Source organism: Cebidichthys violaceus, unplaced genomic scaffold, assembly GCF_023349555.1.
Source record: "Cebidichthys violaceus isolate CVI_PGR_0920_01 unplaced genomic scaffold, fCebVio1.0.p SCAF_51, whole genome shotgun sequence".
Lineage (NCBI taxonomy): Eukaryota > Metazoa > Chordata > Actinopteri > Perciformes > Stichaeidae > Cebidichthys > Cebidichthys violaceus.
The window spans coordinates 868,901-886,324 of record NW_027176717.1 but is presented as its reverse complement, the minus strand read 5'-3'; the positions used below and the strand labels follow the sequence as shown (position 1 = coordinate 886,324).

At 39.6% G+C, this 17,424-nt stretch overlaps 1 protein-coding gene across 2 annotated transcripts; it reads right to left on the bottom strand.

Annotated features, from left to right (window-relative positions):
- Positions 1 to 6,164: 6,164 nt before the first annotated feature.
- On the bottom strand, positions 6,165 to 16,689 carry pkp2 (plakophilin 2). 2 transcript variants are annotated; one of them, XM_068731358.1, is made up of 13 exons: positions 16,416 to 16,689; positions 14,659 to 14,729; positions 13,117 to 13,736; positions 12,854 to 12,992; positions 11,765 to 11,972; positions 11,496 to 11,673; positions 10,183 to 10,300; positions 9,665 to 9,826; positions 8,806 to 8,982; positions 8,073 to 8,226; positions 7,739 to 7,931; positions 7,469 to 7,556; positions 6,165 to 6,842 (listed from the first exon to the last, which is right to left on the bottom strand). In XM_068731358.1, the coding sequence occupies exons 1-13, from the start codon at positions 16,606 to 16,608 to the stop codon at positions 6,780 to 6,782; spliced, it is 2,364 nt and encodes a 787-aa protein (XP_068587459.1). In that variant the 5' UTR covers positions 16,609 to 16,689; the 3' UTR covers positions 6,165 to 6,779. The 2 variants fall into 2 exon arrangements, with proteins under 2 accessions (XP_068587459.1, XP_068587460.1); XM_068731359.1 differs by having other exon boundaries at positions 8,806 to 8,979.
- Positions 16,690 to 17,424: the final 735 nt, after the last annotated feature.

The window sequence follows — 17,424 nt, the reverse complement described above, 5'->3', positions numbered from 1 at the left end:
TGATTGTAGTGTTCCCATTCTTGGCATATATTTCATGTCCTGATGCTCCATGTTAACAGCCACTAAGCTTCACTTCTCCGTGCTCTTAATGCAGCCCTGACATATCATCGACCGACCATTTGCATTATATGCACATCTGTGATAATTCTGTCTCATGAGAGCAGCAGCATGTTATATTTGACAGATGTGTTTTACTTGAAGAGAAGTTCTTTCTTAAAAAGTGTGATGTATGTGCGTGTCTGTGTCCTTATTTAAATTCCAGCCAACGCTCGTGTCTTCATGTCTCACAGCATTAATCATGACAGCCGCCTGTTGTGCTGATCAAGCAAAATCACAGATGACCTTCAGCTTTTCAGTATACCATAAATTTCAGTGCAGATATGACGTGTTGGATATCACGCAGGACTTGTTCAAACAGAATGTACACAACAGTTGCTGCATCTAGTGTTTAATCTGTTCTTTGACGCTTAATTAGGCCGTGTCTGGCAAACCATTTTCTCTGCAAATGTCTTTACATGAGCCATAAATTTTATAAAACCCACAATATGGTTCTGCTTCAAGCCAGCTTTAATTAGAATAGCACTTGATCGCTTCAGTGTTGTCGGCCTTCATATCAGTTTAGAACCAAACTCTGCAATTAAATCCCCCAACATATGGTTCAGCTGTTGTGACAATCAAGCCATATGGGATTGATGTGTTGCAAGCAGTGGTGAAAACGTTTGACAGATACTTTCAGGATTTAAAGCCCCGTCTTGAAAATGAATGTGCACTATTGACAGGCTCCTGCTTATAGCGCCACAGTCATGATTTAAAAGCAAAGCAAAAGGTTGGTTTTTCATCACAGAAAGATGCAGCGTTATGCAAGTAAAGCATTTGAGCATTTCAAGCCCAAAACATCGTATTTCAGTCTGAAAGAAACAGAAGTCATTAAAGTCCCTTTACAGGTGTTGTCACTTTGCCTCATTAGACCCTCCTTCCTTGCACGACTCCACCAAGCATGACGTGGAGCAGAGGTCTAATCAGCCAGGACAAGTGAAAACACCTGTGTTTGTGTGCAGCTGCACCTGCTCTTCATAAGTACAAACCTAGTTATAATGTCAAGTGCTTAAAGTGGAGATTTATCTGTTACTGAATTAAAACTGGTCGCACCACCACATAAAGATTAGTTTTATTATACACTCCAGCAGGCTTCACGTCACTAAATCAAATACAGAGAAAATTAACATTAGCTTGCTAATGTCTGAGCTATTTTTGAATGAGGACTAAAAGATGTAAAATCTGTACTTAAATAAAAGCGTGACAATATTATCTGGCTGATGTGGCCCGGGAAAGGGAAGTTTGGGGTCCCCTGCTGGAGCTGTTGCCCCGCGACCCGATCCCAGATAAGCGGTTGAAGATGAAATGAGACAATATTATCATGTGTGTATTAGCAACACAATATACATTTTTCATTTTCTAAATATTATAGTTATCGTACCACTATATAGAGATAGCCCTACTATACACACAAACTTCAGTTTTTAGATTTAACCTGATCCTGGACCTTCATGAATATGAGTTTACAGTATAAATTATCAAGTTAAAGACATTATTTTCAACTCCACACTCTTTAAGACACCCAGGATGGTTCCTAACTCCTCTACTGCTAATGTTCCTCTGATTTTGAGAGGTAAATTAAACTCGTCTCTCTTCACCACCCTGACAAATTCTTGACATTTTTGTCAAGCAGAACCAATCAAGTTCTCCGTTAGCATTGTTGTCCCTCTTTCAGACCCCTGACATTGACCTTCTGCCTTTTCCTAAATCCATGTGGCTGATTGCCATCAAGTCAAGAAGCTTGCGCTTGACCCATCTTGGACCTACAGACTATAATCACTCTTTTGATCAAACTCTTCAAATACCTTCTCTGCGCCCGACAAGACACAACCTCCTTGACCCCAATCAATCAGGAGTCGAGCACGCACTCTTACTCTCTGAATTCCAAAAAGGACTTTTCATTTTTGTCACCTCTGCAGACCTCGAGATCTGAGAATTCACCTGACTGCATCTATCAGGTTTCATTGCTGGAATACCTCGGAAATACGTGCAGTCCTTGGCTCCCTCCTTGTGTTTCAAGTAGTGAAGTGATTTTCTCTCTATTTTATGTCTCAGGCTGACATATTTTACTTCTATGGACATTTGAATCACCCTGAAGACATATGAGACTGAAACTAAGGGGAAGAGGAACCTTGTACATCAAAATAAATTGTGTTCTAGCAAAAGACTCAGGGACACCAAAGAAAACATGCGTCTCCTTTAACACCAGTGATGTCAGTATTTGGTCCTCATTTTTTTGTCTTTGTAGTAGATAAGGACTTTTAAAAAACGGTTTAAGTGCCAATATTTTCTAGTTTTACACCTTGTTTTAAAGTAAAAAGCATATATATCTGTAAGGACTGCACCTTTGTGCTCATCTAAGCATGTCCCAGTCCATTTCATACTCTGTGTGCCACTGAATGTCCATTCTTTGCATGGACACTAATGCTCCAACACTGAAGCCTGTTGTCTGGTGACTTGAAATTGTCAGAGAAGTATCAGGCTTGCACTACAATTCAACAGGGACAACATAAAGTATTGGTGTTGGGTTGTGAGGAGAGGCTCTGATCACATACACGTTCCCATTCATTTTCTGAGTGAATATATATAAGTTTTAAACTAGTGGGTCCCACCCTTTTGGGCTTCTCTGAAGTCGTAAAGTTATCTAGTAATTCAAAAGGAAAAAGAAAGTAGAAAGTCTGAAAAAAGTTTGGGTAGAATAAATGCTTTTCAGCTTTGCTCGTCTCTATGATCTTTCAACCACTCAGATTTATTTTGTAACCCCTTGTGGCATTTATGACTATGGTGGGGAATTCCTTTTCTACATTGATAATTGTATTATGTCAGAGGAAAATGCACCTAATTGTTTTAAAGGGCATGACACTAATCAGTTTATCACAATCAAAATGTAACTTTTTTCCAGCTTTTTCATTTACATTTCTTGATTTTAGATTTATCTGCTGTCATCTTGCATCAATAATGTCTAGCTTCAGTTCAGGTGTTTGGATTTCCAAACTTGTGACTGCACATCCTTGGGGAATAATGAGACCCTCTCTAGACAAAGCACAAACTGGTGAAACCTTTGTCCCACTTTCATACAATCTGACTGTTCTGCCTCAGTTTTAGTGATTGCTTTGTTTTCTGCCAGTTGATGACTGAATATCAGGAGGATGCCTGTTATCTAGGCAAACTTAGGTGTTTTTAATTAGCTGTGCTTTGACCAAGTCCTCTGCTGCTCCCCAGGACAGAGATTAACTCAAACAGACAAAAAAAGAAAAGATAATAACTGGGCTTTAGGGGGGACATGGGTTCTCTAAAGAGATGGTGTTGAGCCAAAATAAGAAAGGGGCACTTGGTTTGGGTTGACTCCCAAGTTGCCAAAATATATTTGTGAGCCAGAAATAAAAACAGAGTGCACAACACTATCTCAGCCACAGAACAAGTAACCATGTGCTCCAGGAGACTGAGGCTTTTTAAAAACTCGACACAGTTGAAGGCAATGGCTCCTAATGAGCAGGCAGGCCCACAGCTGAGCTCGTTAGTAGTGGTAGTAGTAGTGGAGGATTTTAAACTTGAAATCAATCAAGTATAAAACTACAATGGTAGCTGCTTCATTACGTGAGCAGGAATCAGTTTTATTGTTTTCTATTGTATTTTTTGTTGTGCTTAATGTTTTTTTCTTTGTTAATTTTTTTTCCAAATAACCCAACAAATTAAAGTTTCAATATTCTTTTAACTTCAGTAAACAATTAAGACATTTCTCCCACATGTCATGGCACAGCTGTGTCTACGGTGCTTCTGAAGCAGCAGTGAGCTCTGTACTTAAAATCGTCTGGTCCTGACTTAAAACGCGTAGCATGCTGTGTCTGACTTTGTGACATTACAGGGTGGTACTTCATTCCAGACATTCCCATAAGATCAGAGAGGTAAAAGCATGTGTGCAGTCCCAGGAAACCAAGAACATGCTGTGCCGAGTATGCAAAAAAAAAAAAATCACTTAATTTTAGATCCCAAATGTTCTTGAGTGATTATGTCAGTAGAAAGCAATTTGAGCGCTGACATGTCGACAATTGCGTCAGTGTAATGAGAAAAAAAAAGAAGTGAAACTGGCCTCCCTTCAGCCTGTTTTCCACTGCTGCTGGTCCTGTGAAAGAAGCCCTTCTTTGTCTCTGAGCTCTGTCTACTAAACATATTCAGTCATTATGTGGTTTGGTCCTCTTCACTCCACTCTTCTCCAGGAGCAAAACAAACCCATTCGCATGTGTCTTGACACCTGTTACTGTTGGCTATTTTGGTGTTTTGGACATTTAATATTTCTATGTTGGTCTTCAGGCTTCAGGGGGGTTAATCCCTCACTGGCTGATACCGACAAGGAAAGAAACTCATCTCGGTTGCTTTTGAGCATAAAATGACAATGTATGTGTTGATTTTAATCGACTTTTGTCTTTGAGTCTGGTCATCTAATTAATCCCATTAAAAGAGAGCGAGGCTCTTCTTGTGAAATAAAACGTTTGACCAATCCTCAGAGCAACATAAGCCCTAGAGAGACAATTGTTAGTTGTTTTCTCTCTTTGCGCCAAAACTACAGCTTGAAAATCGAGGACTTTATCACCAAAATAGTTCACAAAGTGGGTGAATTAGAGATTATGAGCAAAAAAGAGGAAAGAGCAGAGTTTAGTTCCTCAAATAGAAAGGCTTTAGGGTTTTAATCTGAGGGCTTAATGAAGGGGGGGGGGGGCACACAGAATGATGCCCTCCCCATGAAACATGTGGGATCAAGAGTTTATGAATATGAGAAACAAATGTGGGAACAAAGTGCCACTTGGGGACCATTTTACAGATCAAAACTGATCTTTTCTCTGCTCCTCTTTGAGGTGACTGATTAGCAGTTATGTTAATGCTACACCACTGCCCTCTGCAGGATATAACAACAACAAATTTGTTTCTCCCTTACTGGATTTACCTGCAAAAAGGATTCTACATCTTTAATGGGAACATAATCCCATCGGAAAGGTGGATCCACTCAGTTATTCCTTTGTGAATTACTTTGCATTGCCTGTCTTGCAATAGATGCACACATGAGTTTGGATCATATAGGATGCACTTCTAGATATACAACAATTTTCAGCTCAACAAGGCCAAAAAAAAGTGGAGAGAAAACCACATGAGTGCTCAAAAGTTATTTTGCATCACGTCATGCACATTATGTCCTATGTCCTATGCAGACTGAAGAGTGCGGGGAGATACAAGGACAATCACCGATACACAGCTGTAATTGCCTGCTTCGTTAATTTGATTTAGAAAATTCAACCACCGCCTGAAATCAAGTGAGGGCTTTGTAGATTTCCCAGTTGGGATCGGCTTCATTAGAAAAAAAGGTCTCTGGGAGAATTTGCCTTTTTTAAATAAAAAGTGTCTGAGCAAGACCACCAAGGCTCTAAGGATGAGAGTCCTATCGGTTCCTGTGAGCTGTGACTTCTACACATGCTCACCTGTATTTCATGATCAATTTCTGTCACACAAAATTTCTGATCTTAGTCCACTGTATCATTGCATCATTGCCCCCCGCCCCCCTCATCTGTACCGCAGTGCAGCTTCTGCCAGGTCCCTGCAAGGTTAACGCTGCTTCAGGGCCTGAAAGTCACAGAGACGGGCCTGACGAGTGAATGTACACACCAAACATCGGATGTGTTGGCCTGTTGGACATTTCTCATCTCCCACACTACTGTTAAATTACATTTGTCATCTTGTCCTTGCACTGCAAGTCAAGTTATTTATATATATATACACATATAAAATATTGATAGTTTTTGATAAATGAGGCAACCTTTTCACAGACATTTCTTTCTCTGAACCTTTAGCATCTAGGGATATTTCTAGTATATTAATAGACTTTGCAAAACAGTCATTTGTCATCAAATAACGCCTAACCAGTGAGAGACCTTTTTTCCGCACTCATTATAAAGTTAAGAGTGATATATTAGGGGAAAAGAATTTACTGCACATAATAATCAAACAGTTCTTCTACTTTTTTTTTTTTAAAGCTTTTGTACTGAACAAAGTTTACCAGAACACAGTAAATAATCGGTTTCATTCAAAACAGTTTATTCATCAGAGGAATCAAATCAGACAGCAAGAAATCAGCTTGTTATTGATGTGTGTTACAGTAGGACATCATTCTATTTAAAAAACACATTTTATATACATTTATTCATTAAACAGTTCATTGGTTTGACAGAAATAAGGCTGTTGATTTGATTTTCATCCTTCACAATTACTTTAGTGTGACTATTTGAATATCGTTATTGTGGTTCTTGTTGCTCAATTACGGTGTCGCCTGAAATGCTAAAATAAACCAAAACACACAACACAGTTTTCTCAACTGTTGAGCTTCCACTGCAGTAAACAAACTACACAATCATAAAGAAATTCATTCAGTTTCATTAGAGAAACGTTGCATTTTTAGGAAAGGTTTCTACATTCATCTGTCAGTTTTTCCAACAATGAGGCATTGAGACAGTGGCCAGAAGAAGCGTCTGATGTCAACAAAACATGGGACCTTTAAACTAAATGTAGGCATATTGTCTGCAGCATTGAAAAAAACACATCGGCCCATTACAGGAGGAAGAGTGTTGCAACCAATGATTGTTGCCATTATTGTAAACAGGTGCAGCTTGAGTTGGCTATAGATCTTCGGCTCAGTCTCATCTGGAGTTCACAGCCTTTGTTGTCCTCGCATTAATGAAATCCGCTTTCCTGTAGCCACACTGTTGAGAGACAAAGTGTGGATTATGGACACTATATCTATGTTGTACTGAAGAGGTTTTTAAATCCAATATGTATTGAATTTGTTTCACATTGGTGCCCCCCAGTGGCAGTACCAAAAAAAGACACTGTGGCAACAACAGACCTAAATAACAGATGAGTTTTGTTAATGAATAATAGAGACTGTTCACTGTGAGCACCCTTAAGATGTAACGTAGCAATGTTGAATGGATCAATATTTATGTTGTGTGTGATATGCTGTACAAAAATTAATAGCAGGTAGTGGCTTCATCTAAATCAAGCAATTTAAACATGAGGAAGCAAATTAAATTCCATACAGACCTTTAAAGCAAATAATTTTACCAGCACTATCTGTGCCGTGACACCTGCAAAAACTGAAAACGTTCACTAAAGCTTCTAATGCTGGACTCATAAACAGTGCGGAGCAAAAAGATGAAAATCAAAGAGGCTAATAGGACGGCAACATGTTGTGAGCGATGTCTGAAAAGATGTTCCAGCTGTGCTCACTGTGTGCAGAGCCCAGATGAGTGACAAGTACAGGGTGGTTATCTTTTAAGAAAGCATGTGTTGTACTGTAATGTGCTGCATGGATATAGTAGGAACACACCTTCTTGTAGGCCCCATGGAGATCACTGTGTTTCCACATGGTGTGCAGCAAGAGGCATGCAGCCTGACCCGCTCTGGTTGGTCCATAACTAGGACATTAAAAGTTCAAATAAAAAAATGTTAGACTCTTTGCTTCTGGGTGCAAATGGGAGGTGGTCCTCATGCATTAGTCATAACTCATACAGTGATAATAACATAACGAGGAATAACAGGTAACGATTCAGTGTCATAGAAGAGCTCTGAATGAGTGATAAGGTGAGTGCAGACTAACCCGTTGTCCTTGCAGCTGATGTTGATGATCTTTTTGAGGACTCCCTGGTTGACGACGGCTCTGACGTGCTGCGCGTCACTCTGACTCAGGTTAATCAGGGTGTGACACAGAGAAGCCGTCACCTCGGTCGGCAGGTCGGTGCCGGTGTCGTCGTTGGGTAGCATCCCAACTACCTCTGGCAACACCTGCTTCACTTCAGGAGGAGGAAACGAATAGGAAAGTGTGCAAAATTAGAAGGTGCAAAATGGTCGGCAATCAAATTCTTGGTGGAGGAAAATAACGGGCTGATATTTAAAACCTCATAAGTATCTCAGTTTGTAATGGAAACAGTTACCGATGTCAGGGTGTAGATCCTGGTAGCGCGAAAGGTTTTTTACTAAAGATATGGCCATCCTCTTCACATTACTCTCTCCCTCCTCTAACATCTTCCTGACATGCTGAAGGCCATTTTCCCGTTGAACAATAGTGAAGGCGATGGCTTCAGTCACCTGTCAGGCCATAGAAAAATGTATCAAATGTGTTACTTTGAATTGTATTCATACATAATAACAATTGATTTATGTTGCTGATAAAAGGTTTGCTTACATCAATATTGTTTGTACACAGGAGTAACCCACAATACATTTTTTTATCTACAATTCTACAAATGTTTGGTTAAACTTGTGAATCCTTAAACTAATTGTCACAGAAACACTCATTGTGCCTTTTAAAATAAGTTACTTAATAATAAAATTTGTAATGAACTACATCCACATGCACAAGTTTTGGATTCTTCCATCACTTGAATTCCTCCATAATTTAGTGCTGAAATTAAGTGTTATTGACTAATATCACTTCAATTTAGTTTCATTCCTCAGTCACAATGGCATGCAATCCACAGCCCAGGTAGATCAAATACAGTTTATTGTTTAGGTTTGGTAGGACAGGTGCAACCCCACTAACATTTCTCAATAGCAGAGTGTGGTTGGTATAAGGCTGTGTGGTCCGTGTACACGTCTTCGTTGTTTTTCTCTTTACAGAACAAAACTCTAAATAGAAACAGAAAGTTTACATCCGTCCCATCTTACCGCTCCGTTCCCAGCTGTGATGTTCTGCAGGGCTCCGATGGCAGCCTCCTGGGTGTAGTGACGCACACTGCGGGCCAACAGTGACAAGTACATTCGGATAGTGATGGTGCTCCACAGCCACTCGATGCCTCGGGGGTTAGCCTTGTCCTCCAGCAGGGGGCACCATCGCTCCAACTGCTGGGAAGAAACAGTTTATGAGCTGCAGTTGATTCATTATCACTGGGTTCAACAAGAGGCAGCTATTATGCAGCAGATTAACAATGACTGATTTACGTAATTTCTTTAGTCTTGTGTTTTTTCTTCTTCCATCTCTTATTGTGCATTTTAAGTTTACATAACCAGAAAGAAGCTGAGCATTAATGCCATTTTGCAGCAGCATCATGCTGTAATTTCACATCATCATAAAGAATTCACTCTGTCCAATGCAGTCACTGAGTAGCTGCAATGCAGATGATTGTTTTAGGGGTCTGATTGACATGCAAAAGACTTGTGAGGAGTGTTTCATTAAATCAAAAGTTTCATAGTTTTGATGCATATTCTTGTTGTCGGGTGTGTATACAGTATGTATGTACTCAGTCAAATATGAATAAAGCCATACTTCACCATTACCTTATGGGTGATAGTAGCTAACAGAGCAATATCATAGTAGCTAAATGTGTGTCTGGATCGAAGTCAGCAAACACTTTGTCTAGATTTCCAAAGATACTCTATTATGTGACATATTTAAGAGAAAGATAAATATGATCGGCTGAGACAATGTTTTATGGGTGATTGAACCTCACAGAATATTGCTCTCAAATATACCATAAAAAAACATCTTATGTATTGTAAATATGGATTATTTGTCCGATGGGATTACCCCTGTGATCTTGGCACTGCGATAAGCAAAGCAGCCAACAGCCTTCTGCTCGGGAGCCAAGTTTTGTCGAGAATTTCGAAGATCCAAAGTGTGCTTCTTGGGAAGCTCGGCCTCGATCTGATAAGACAGGTTGTGAAGGATGCAGACGCAGTTCTCTGTGGACTTCAGAGCAGATATAGAGATAAATATCAAATTAAATACAGTATGGCAGGCTGTTAAATCACCGAGATACAACATACTGAAACTTGAATGGGAGTAATAGGTATAGTTCAAGCAGTTTTGCTTTGCAAGTTGGATCCAAGTTTCCATGAACTATTTATGTTTGGATTTTTCTAATCCAGTGAGAAGCAACGTGATTTATGTGAATAACTTGAAATGCACTACAGAATAGAAAGCAGTATTGGTCACAAAATACAGTATTTTAAGTTGGACTACAAATCAAACTGCGGAGGAGTCTGTTGTGAAACAGTCTGTGAAGGTGAAAATTTTCTCTGGAATGATACTCATTGTCATTTCACCTTGTCATCGGTTTTATAGTCAGCTATGGCTCCGCGGATGTAGTAGACAAGAGAGTCAATAAAGTTCTCACACTCCCTCATTGCTTTCCTGCCATCTGGACCAGCAGAGCTCAGATTTCTGGAAGCAAAAACAGTCAAAACAATCTAGGTAATGTGACATTTGTGTGTGTTTCAATCAGATACACAGTTTTCATCCCCACTGAACCATATTAGAAAAGTCCCACATTATAGTGAAACAAATAAAAAACATGAAGTCCCCTTCTGTCAACCACATAATTGTAAAAAGTCAATGGATGCACTGTTTTGGATTGCAGGACTTTCCAAAGCCAGTAGCAATCGTGACAAATATAACAAAACGTTTTTTCATGTAATCCAACTTCCCAAGGAAAATACAACAATTAACATTCTGACTCCACACAATAGGTTCTTTGTGCAGTGATGAAATATAAATTGAAAAGGAACTCATAATTTTTCTCATCCACAGGGACCTCAAAAAGCTGGGTAACATGCTTAGGAAAACTTGATAACCAGCGAGGACTGAGTGATTTCAGTTCAGCCGAGCAGAAAGAGGAGAGAGCTCGATGAATAATTCACTCTTTCACTCATTTGACCCGGTTGCCTGGGGAGCAGTGAGTCTGATATCTCCTGCTTGGTAAACACAGAGAGGATCTTAACGCCTTAGTCTTAGACCACAGCTGATAAATTGTGATTTACACAATGTCATGCAGAGAGAATCTATCAAAAATAGGATTGTGACTTTCTATTTTGGTGACTATGCTTCAAGAGAAAGCAATGTCAGTTTTCATTCAGATATGAGAGATATGAGATCACTTTTCCTCTTGCGCCACCAGCGGGTTCACATTTGTGGTTTAAAATGAAATAACTTGACAACTATTGGACATTTCAATGTGTTCAATACTTTGGTTTATGACTAAATACCTGCAAAACTAATGTCATTCCCATCAGCCACAGCTGTGCTATTTAGCAAATGCTAGCAGGCTAACATGCTAAACTAAGACGGCGAACATTATACCTGCTCAAAATGTCGCCATTGTCGCTTGCCATTGTCAGCATGTTAGCATGATAGATTGTAAACTTCCAACATCAGTTTCTTCATGCATGCAATTCTATTCCACAGAAAATAATGCATTCGATGTCTTGCAAAGTTTTGTATAAATCCTCAAATTTGGTGTTTAGTTTGTTATGCGCTGTGTATCTGACACAAGTGGTGGTGTCTGTTTACTTTAATCTATTAATCTACACTGACAAAAAATAGCTGAGTATCTACTTTCAAAGGTAACAAAGGAGCCTACCGCAGGCAGCCAGTGGCATTGTGGAAAGCATCAGCGTCAGCTAGGAGCTCGTCTTTTGGGTTCTCACCCTCAGAAAGGCCAGAACTGGGTACCAGAACTGACTGGGTGAGGACCAACAAGGCCTCTTTGGAGAGACACTCCTTCAAAAGATCATGAGAGGAGAGGTTCCACAAAAGACCTAGGAGTGAGATGGAAATTAACTTTATAAACACCAAAAAAGCCAGTTGGGGTGATTTTGTGGATATATCGAAGCCAAGTAAAAAACTGACCGGTAAGTTCTCGTGTGGTCTCCAAATTACGGCTGCTCTTCAGTGCACGCAAAATGGTGGCCAGGCCATCATTATCCTTCACCTCCATCTTATTTTCGCTGCTCTGGTAAACAACATTGCGTAGAGCCCCAGCAGCGACACACTGCACCACCTCATTGTCATTGCTCAGGAGCTGCAAGAGCTTTCCAATCCCACGGAGATAGTACACCTGGAAACAAGAGGGCATTACTGATTGACAGATTCATCGACACGCAGATGCAGAATCTACGCGAGCCATCACATTCAGAGAGCGTTATACGATATTTGTTTACCTCGGCTATGTTGTGTATCAAAGACATTTATCAGCACACGAAAGGGCTGATATCACTTTCAAAACCATAGCCAATTTAGATTAGCTATTCTATTGGTCCTGCTTAACCCTCCATGTCTGAATGTATAACTCCATTCACAGTGTCTAAGGGAGAACTTTGCCAGATCTAATGTTATGGGGTTGGACTGAGAGGAAGAAATGTTTAAAACTATATATTTTCAAATCAGGTTTGGACCAAAGTATTTTGTACTTAGTTTAAAACACGTTTGGATATAAATGGATACTAGGATTTCACACAGCTTAACTTGGCTTGTCTCTTGAAATCTGTCAGCAAAGCCTACAAACAGTGTCTGGAGGCTTGAGTTTTGGTAAACAGTTGCAGCAACAAGGTGCTGCAATAGGCTTAATCTTATTAAAGGCCTTAATTGTCTTAAGGCAGTAATTGTGACACTGTGGTCCAGATCTTAACCACCTTAAATCCACATTTTGCCTCATTATCTTGTCTTGTCTGTATTGAGTAAGTGAGTCAGCTGATGCACAAAACTGCAATGTTCTACAAATAAAGATCATTTAGATTTTTGGTGAGGTATTAAAATAGAAAATTTCAAAGACATGGGCATCACATTACCATTGCCAACAAACATTATGTTATAATGCCTGTTACTGTAACAGTGACTCTGTGAGAAATTGGTACATTTAAACTGTACAAAACGAGGCACAGGGGCTAAAGAAATTTTTAAATCACTGCAAAATCGTACAATGCACATGAGTAAACATACCATCTTTTTAGCATCAGCACTCTTGAGACATTGACTCTGTACGTGGCTGGCTGCAGAGATCAGCGTGTCCTCGTCATCCTGGGTAAGCAGGTTCACGGCCCTCTCCAACGTCATCTCCGGAGGATTGACCTCTGACTGCCTGTGTGAGAAGACAGCTATGAATGAAAAGGCTCCATCTGCAAATGTCTCAAAATATCGCACATCAAGAAAATGCAAGAATATGTCAAATTATTAAATTAACAGAGACAAACACACAAGCTTACAGTGTCATGACATTCTGAGCATGTATCTGCTGAATGGGGACTTCTACTTCCATCTGCCTCCTCATGTCCACCTCCACGCTGGTGACCGAGGGTGGGTATGAATTAATTCTGCGGATCCCCTCCCTCCTGACCTGAGCCAACCAGGACAAGCCCTCCTCGGGCGGGATAGCACCAAGCATCTTATCACCACTTTGTCCCTGCACGGTGTGTTTCTCCTGTTTAACAATAGTCTGGTTGTTACTCCAGCGGGAGCCGTAATCACCACTTTGCTGAAACGCTGCGTTCGCAATCACAGGTCGCGTTGCTGGCGTCTGTCTGAATGACCTCCGATGAAGGGTCCCTCGTGCAGATGTGGATGTGAGTGGTCGCGTGCCACAGGGAGCCTCTGAGAAGGCATAGCGACGAAATAAATCAGCACCAAGTGCGTAGTCCAGCATAGTGCTCGCCCTGTGTGACTGACTGTGTCCTGGATGGGTGTACATCCCATAGCGGGAGGCACTATGATTGAAGCGAATGCGTGGTAACTCTGGGCTCGATGGTGGAGACACTTCCACCCTCCTCGATGGTCTCTGCACATTGTTGCTTGATAGAGAGCGGTAGGTGAGGCCCAATCCATTTACCTGTGAAAAGAAAACACAATCCACACTTTAATACTTGTTTATTCTGCTGGTACTCTCACTTTAAATTCCTCTGGGAAGACTTTAAATTAAAATGGAAGAGTAGTCCAACTTGCACATTGTTGCACTCATTGCAGTCGTTGCATCATTATGATCACTGTAAAGTTAATGAATTAGTTATACAATGTATCAATGCCCACTGTGACTGTGCTCTACCACAAAAATGTGCATTACTACAATAATATTATAATGTAGTTATACCGGGAAACTTTAATGTTGTTTCCATTTAAATAATGTGCAATAGACAAGATAAAAAAGTAAAAAGTGGAAAGAAATATAAAGCTTTTTACTTTTATACTTTTCTTTTAACCTCCAATCAGTTGGTCAAAAATGCTTCTTTTTTTTTTTTCCTTTACTGCTGATCAGTTTATAAATTATATGAATATATTTCATTAATTGATTAGTATTTAAAGGAAAAAATACCCTTTTATTTTACCACAAATCAGTTGGCAAAATCAAAAATAACTCTATTTTGATCTTGCCAGTTTCAGGGCTCCGTACACCTTGAGCTGACACTTAAAAGTCACAAATTAACTATAATGTCAAGCTAAATGTAAGAACACAGTGATTCATTCAAATGGGCTGGAGGCTGTGAATATAAAGCAGCAGCAGACCATTTGACTACATTCAAATTACAGCACACTACGTCCATGCAGTTCTTTTATAATGGACAGGTAAACAATTCAAAGAGAGGACATCCTAAATATGCAAAGTAGCTGATGGCTATCTGTCACGGAATTAAGAGTTTATCAGGTGATAAGGACAATAAGGTTGTGTGTACCTTTTAGTGACACATAAAGAAGATGATAAATGCCACTAAACTGTTTGTGTGTTTATGTATTAATGAGTAAAGAGAGTGAGGTACCTTCATGTTTGGTAAAAGTCCATCGGTAGCATCAAAGCTCTTTGCTGTGTTTTTCTGTAAATGGACACTACCTGAAACAAGTTGAGGAGGTTTTGTTAAAGTGCACTGTTTCACACTGTAAATACCTAAATGCATGGCAACACCAATACTTCCTCAGATCAGGGAGACGACTCCTAGCCTAGCTGCCTTAGCTGCTAAAGTGCAGTACTCTTAGTGCTGACAGGGCTTGTAAACTAATGCAAACCAAACGTGTTCACTGGCATTAAGAAAGATTGACAAGGTGACAGGAGAAGCAGGGAAGAAGAGACATGAGAGCTAACATACTTAAAATCTTTTCTATGATTTATGTTCATCATTCATTGACATAAATATCTATAGTAAGGCCCAACATACCAACATACCTGTATTATTGTTATGCAGACCTGAAACAATTAACTGCATAGTCAATAAACATGAAACGGCACCTGTTAATTTGCTGGTTCCTGCTGCTCAAATGTGAGGATTTGCTACTGTTCTTTGTAAAATAGGATAGTTCACTGAATATTCATACATTTTTTTTTTACTTTTGATTAGACAAAATAAGACATTTGAAGATATCAACCTTGATTCAGGGAAATTTGTCAATCCTTTTGTGGGCCACTATGGTAAATCATCTTGCGTAAATACATATAATACACCTATTAATACGTAGTGACAGATTGATCGTTCATGGAACTGACCCACCCACATATTTATTTAGGCTACCAATACATAATAAATAAAGAACATAACCCAGTGGAAAACAGGCCAGTGTATATTAAACATATTTAGGCCAATTAAATGCAAGCTCTGTCTGCTGTCACATCCATCTCCCTTTAAGTGTATGAATGAAAGTGCAGAAACCTGTTGGACAAGCAGACTACTAAGCATTCCAAAATGATAGTAGGCTATCAAGGCTACACAGAGCATATCTCCTGGATCGAGAAGGACACTTATAAGGGTTTGGTATCTAAGTGGGGATGAAGACCCGTTAAGAGGGTCACAGGATAATAATAATAATAATAATAATAATAATAATAATAACACATTTTATTTGTATAGGGCTTTAAAGGGTACTCAAAAGCCCTTTAAATGGTAAACACAGAAACAATAAAAGCAGTAACATGGCAGAGAGATGACATTATAACAGTAATAAACAAAAAGCATACACAACTAGCATCATAGGTTAAAAGCAGATTTAAATAGGTTAAATGATTAACAGGACAGGAAAGAAGAAACAGTATTGTTCTGCTACTCAAATCTTTGTTTCTTTCTCTAAATATACAGGACAGTTTCACCTCTTCAGACATTACTAGTTAAAATGTAACAATCAAATGAAGCAATCCGAGAGGTGTAGCTGAACTTCAACTCAGACACATATTCAACCGGTGACAATGGGTCAATTCAAAGAAGTCACACCAGCCTCAAAATGGTGGAATATTATAAAATAGTATGGTTTAATTGTCTAATACAGTGCTTCCCGAACTAAAGGTCAAACTGAGATTTAATTTTAAATAAATATGAATTGTTGTAATTATGAATAGTGGGAGGGAGACATGAGCCACACCTCCTCTATTGTTATTTTCTATTGTTATTATTATTATCAGTATTATTTAAAAAAAAAGATCCTTTCAGATGTAGCTTACAAAATCTGTCAAATAGGAGCGGTGTGTCCAAAAATGCCTCTTCAGTGTGTTTCAGCCATATATTAATCATAAGATCTTCAAAATGAACCGTACCATTTGACACAGTCTTCCTCGCTTTCCGTGCCAGTGTGAGCTGAACCTGCTGGTGAACGCGCAGACTCCGCTCATTTGAGCTCACAGTCGTCGAGGATCTTGGAGTAGGCTCGGCCGGCAGAGCCAGACTGGTGTCATCCAGCACGAACGAGTCTTGCGCAGGTAACGTTGATTTAAAGAACTGCTCCTCCATCGTGGACAAACCCCCAAAATCCGTCTAAGTCGGTCGCTTCGCTGATGGGGTACTGCTTCTGGATTGATGATCAGTCGTGCTTTGTTGTCCCACTGATCATTAGGTGGGTCGACCTGCCTTGCTGACACCCCGTGGGGCGGAGCTAGAGGCGACGCACCTGAGGTGTCAGGTGTCGCTGCTGGCTGGTATCGGTTGGTAGTAACATTTACTCAAGTACTGTATTCATTTCGACTTTATTGTATTTTACTTCAATGTTTTCTGCTACTTGAATGCATTTCATAAGGAAATATTGTACTATAAACATTTGCATCTATAACAGCTGTGGTTTAATTTAAGTTAGGCCTAATTCAAAACATATTTCACATATATAGCTTGGTGCTAAACAGTTTAAAATATCGTTTTTAATCAATAACTTTTGAAAGTAAAGTTTGTTGATACAACTTTGTACATGTTTGGAAGCAGGACCTTAATTTGTAACTATTTTAAATTGTGGCTTTCACCTCTGATTGCAATGCATTGCTTCATCATTAACCTTATTTGTCCAAGGCACACAACGTTTAATGACAATATTTACTTTAGATTTTTTGGTGGATATTTAGGGGACAACATTTGGAATGTTGCACCTTAGGTGTCAGAACTTGCCCGAATGATCAGTTTTCAAACTCTGGACCTCAGCCCCGCCCTCTTTGGCTTGAGTTGTGAGGGGAGCTGAAGCCTGACACAGCAGGCATTTCCCACCAGGTTGTGTCTTTACACAAGTTGTGAAATTGTATAGACCCAACTGTTAATGCCAGACATGTATGATAGTCTATTTAA

Bases quoted from the DNA above. Each gene is read 5' to 3' on its own strand.
- pkp2 (XM_068731358.1), bottom strand. From the start codon at position 16,608: ATGGAGGAGCAGTTCTTTAAATCAACGTTACCTGCGCAAGACTCGTTC. The intron at 11,674-11,764 runs GTCAGTTTTTTA...TCTCACTCCTAG, and splicing joins GACCACACGAGAACTTACCG to GTCTTTTGTGGAACCTCTCC. The intron at 7,557-7,738 runs GTTAGTCTGCAC...TTAATGTCCTAG, and splicing joins ATCAGCTGCAAGGACAACGG to TTATGGACCAACCAGAGCGG.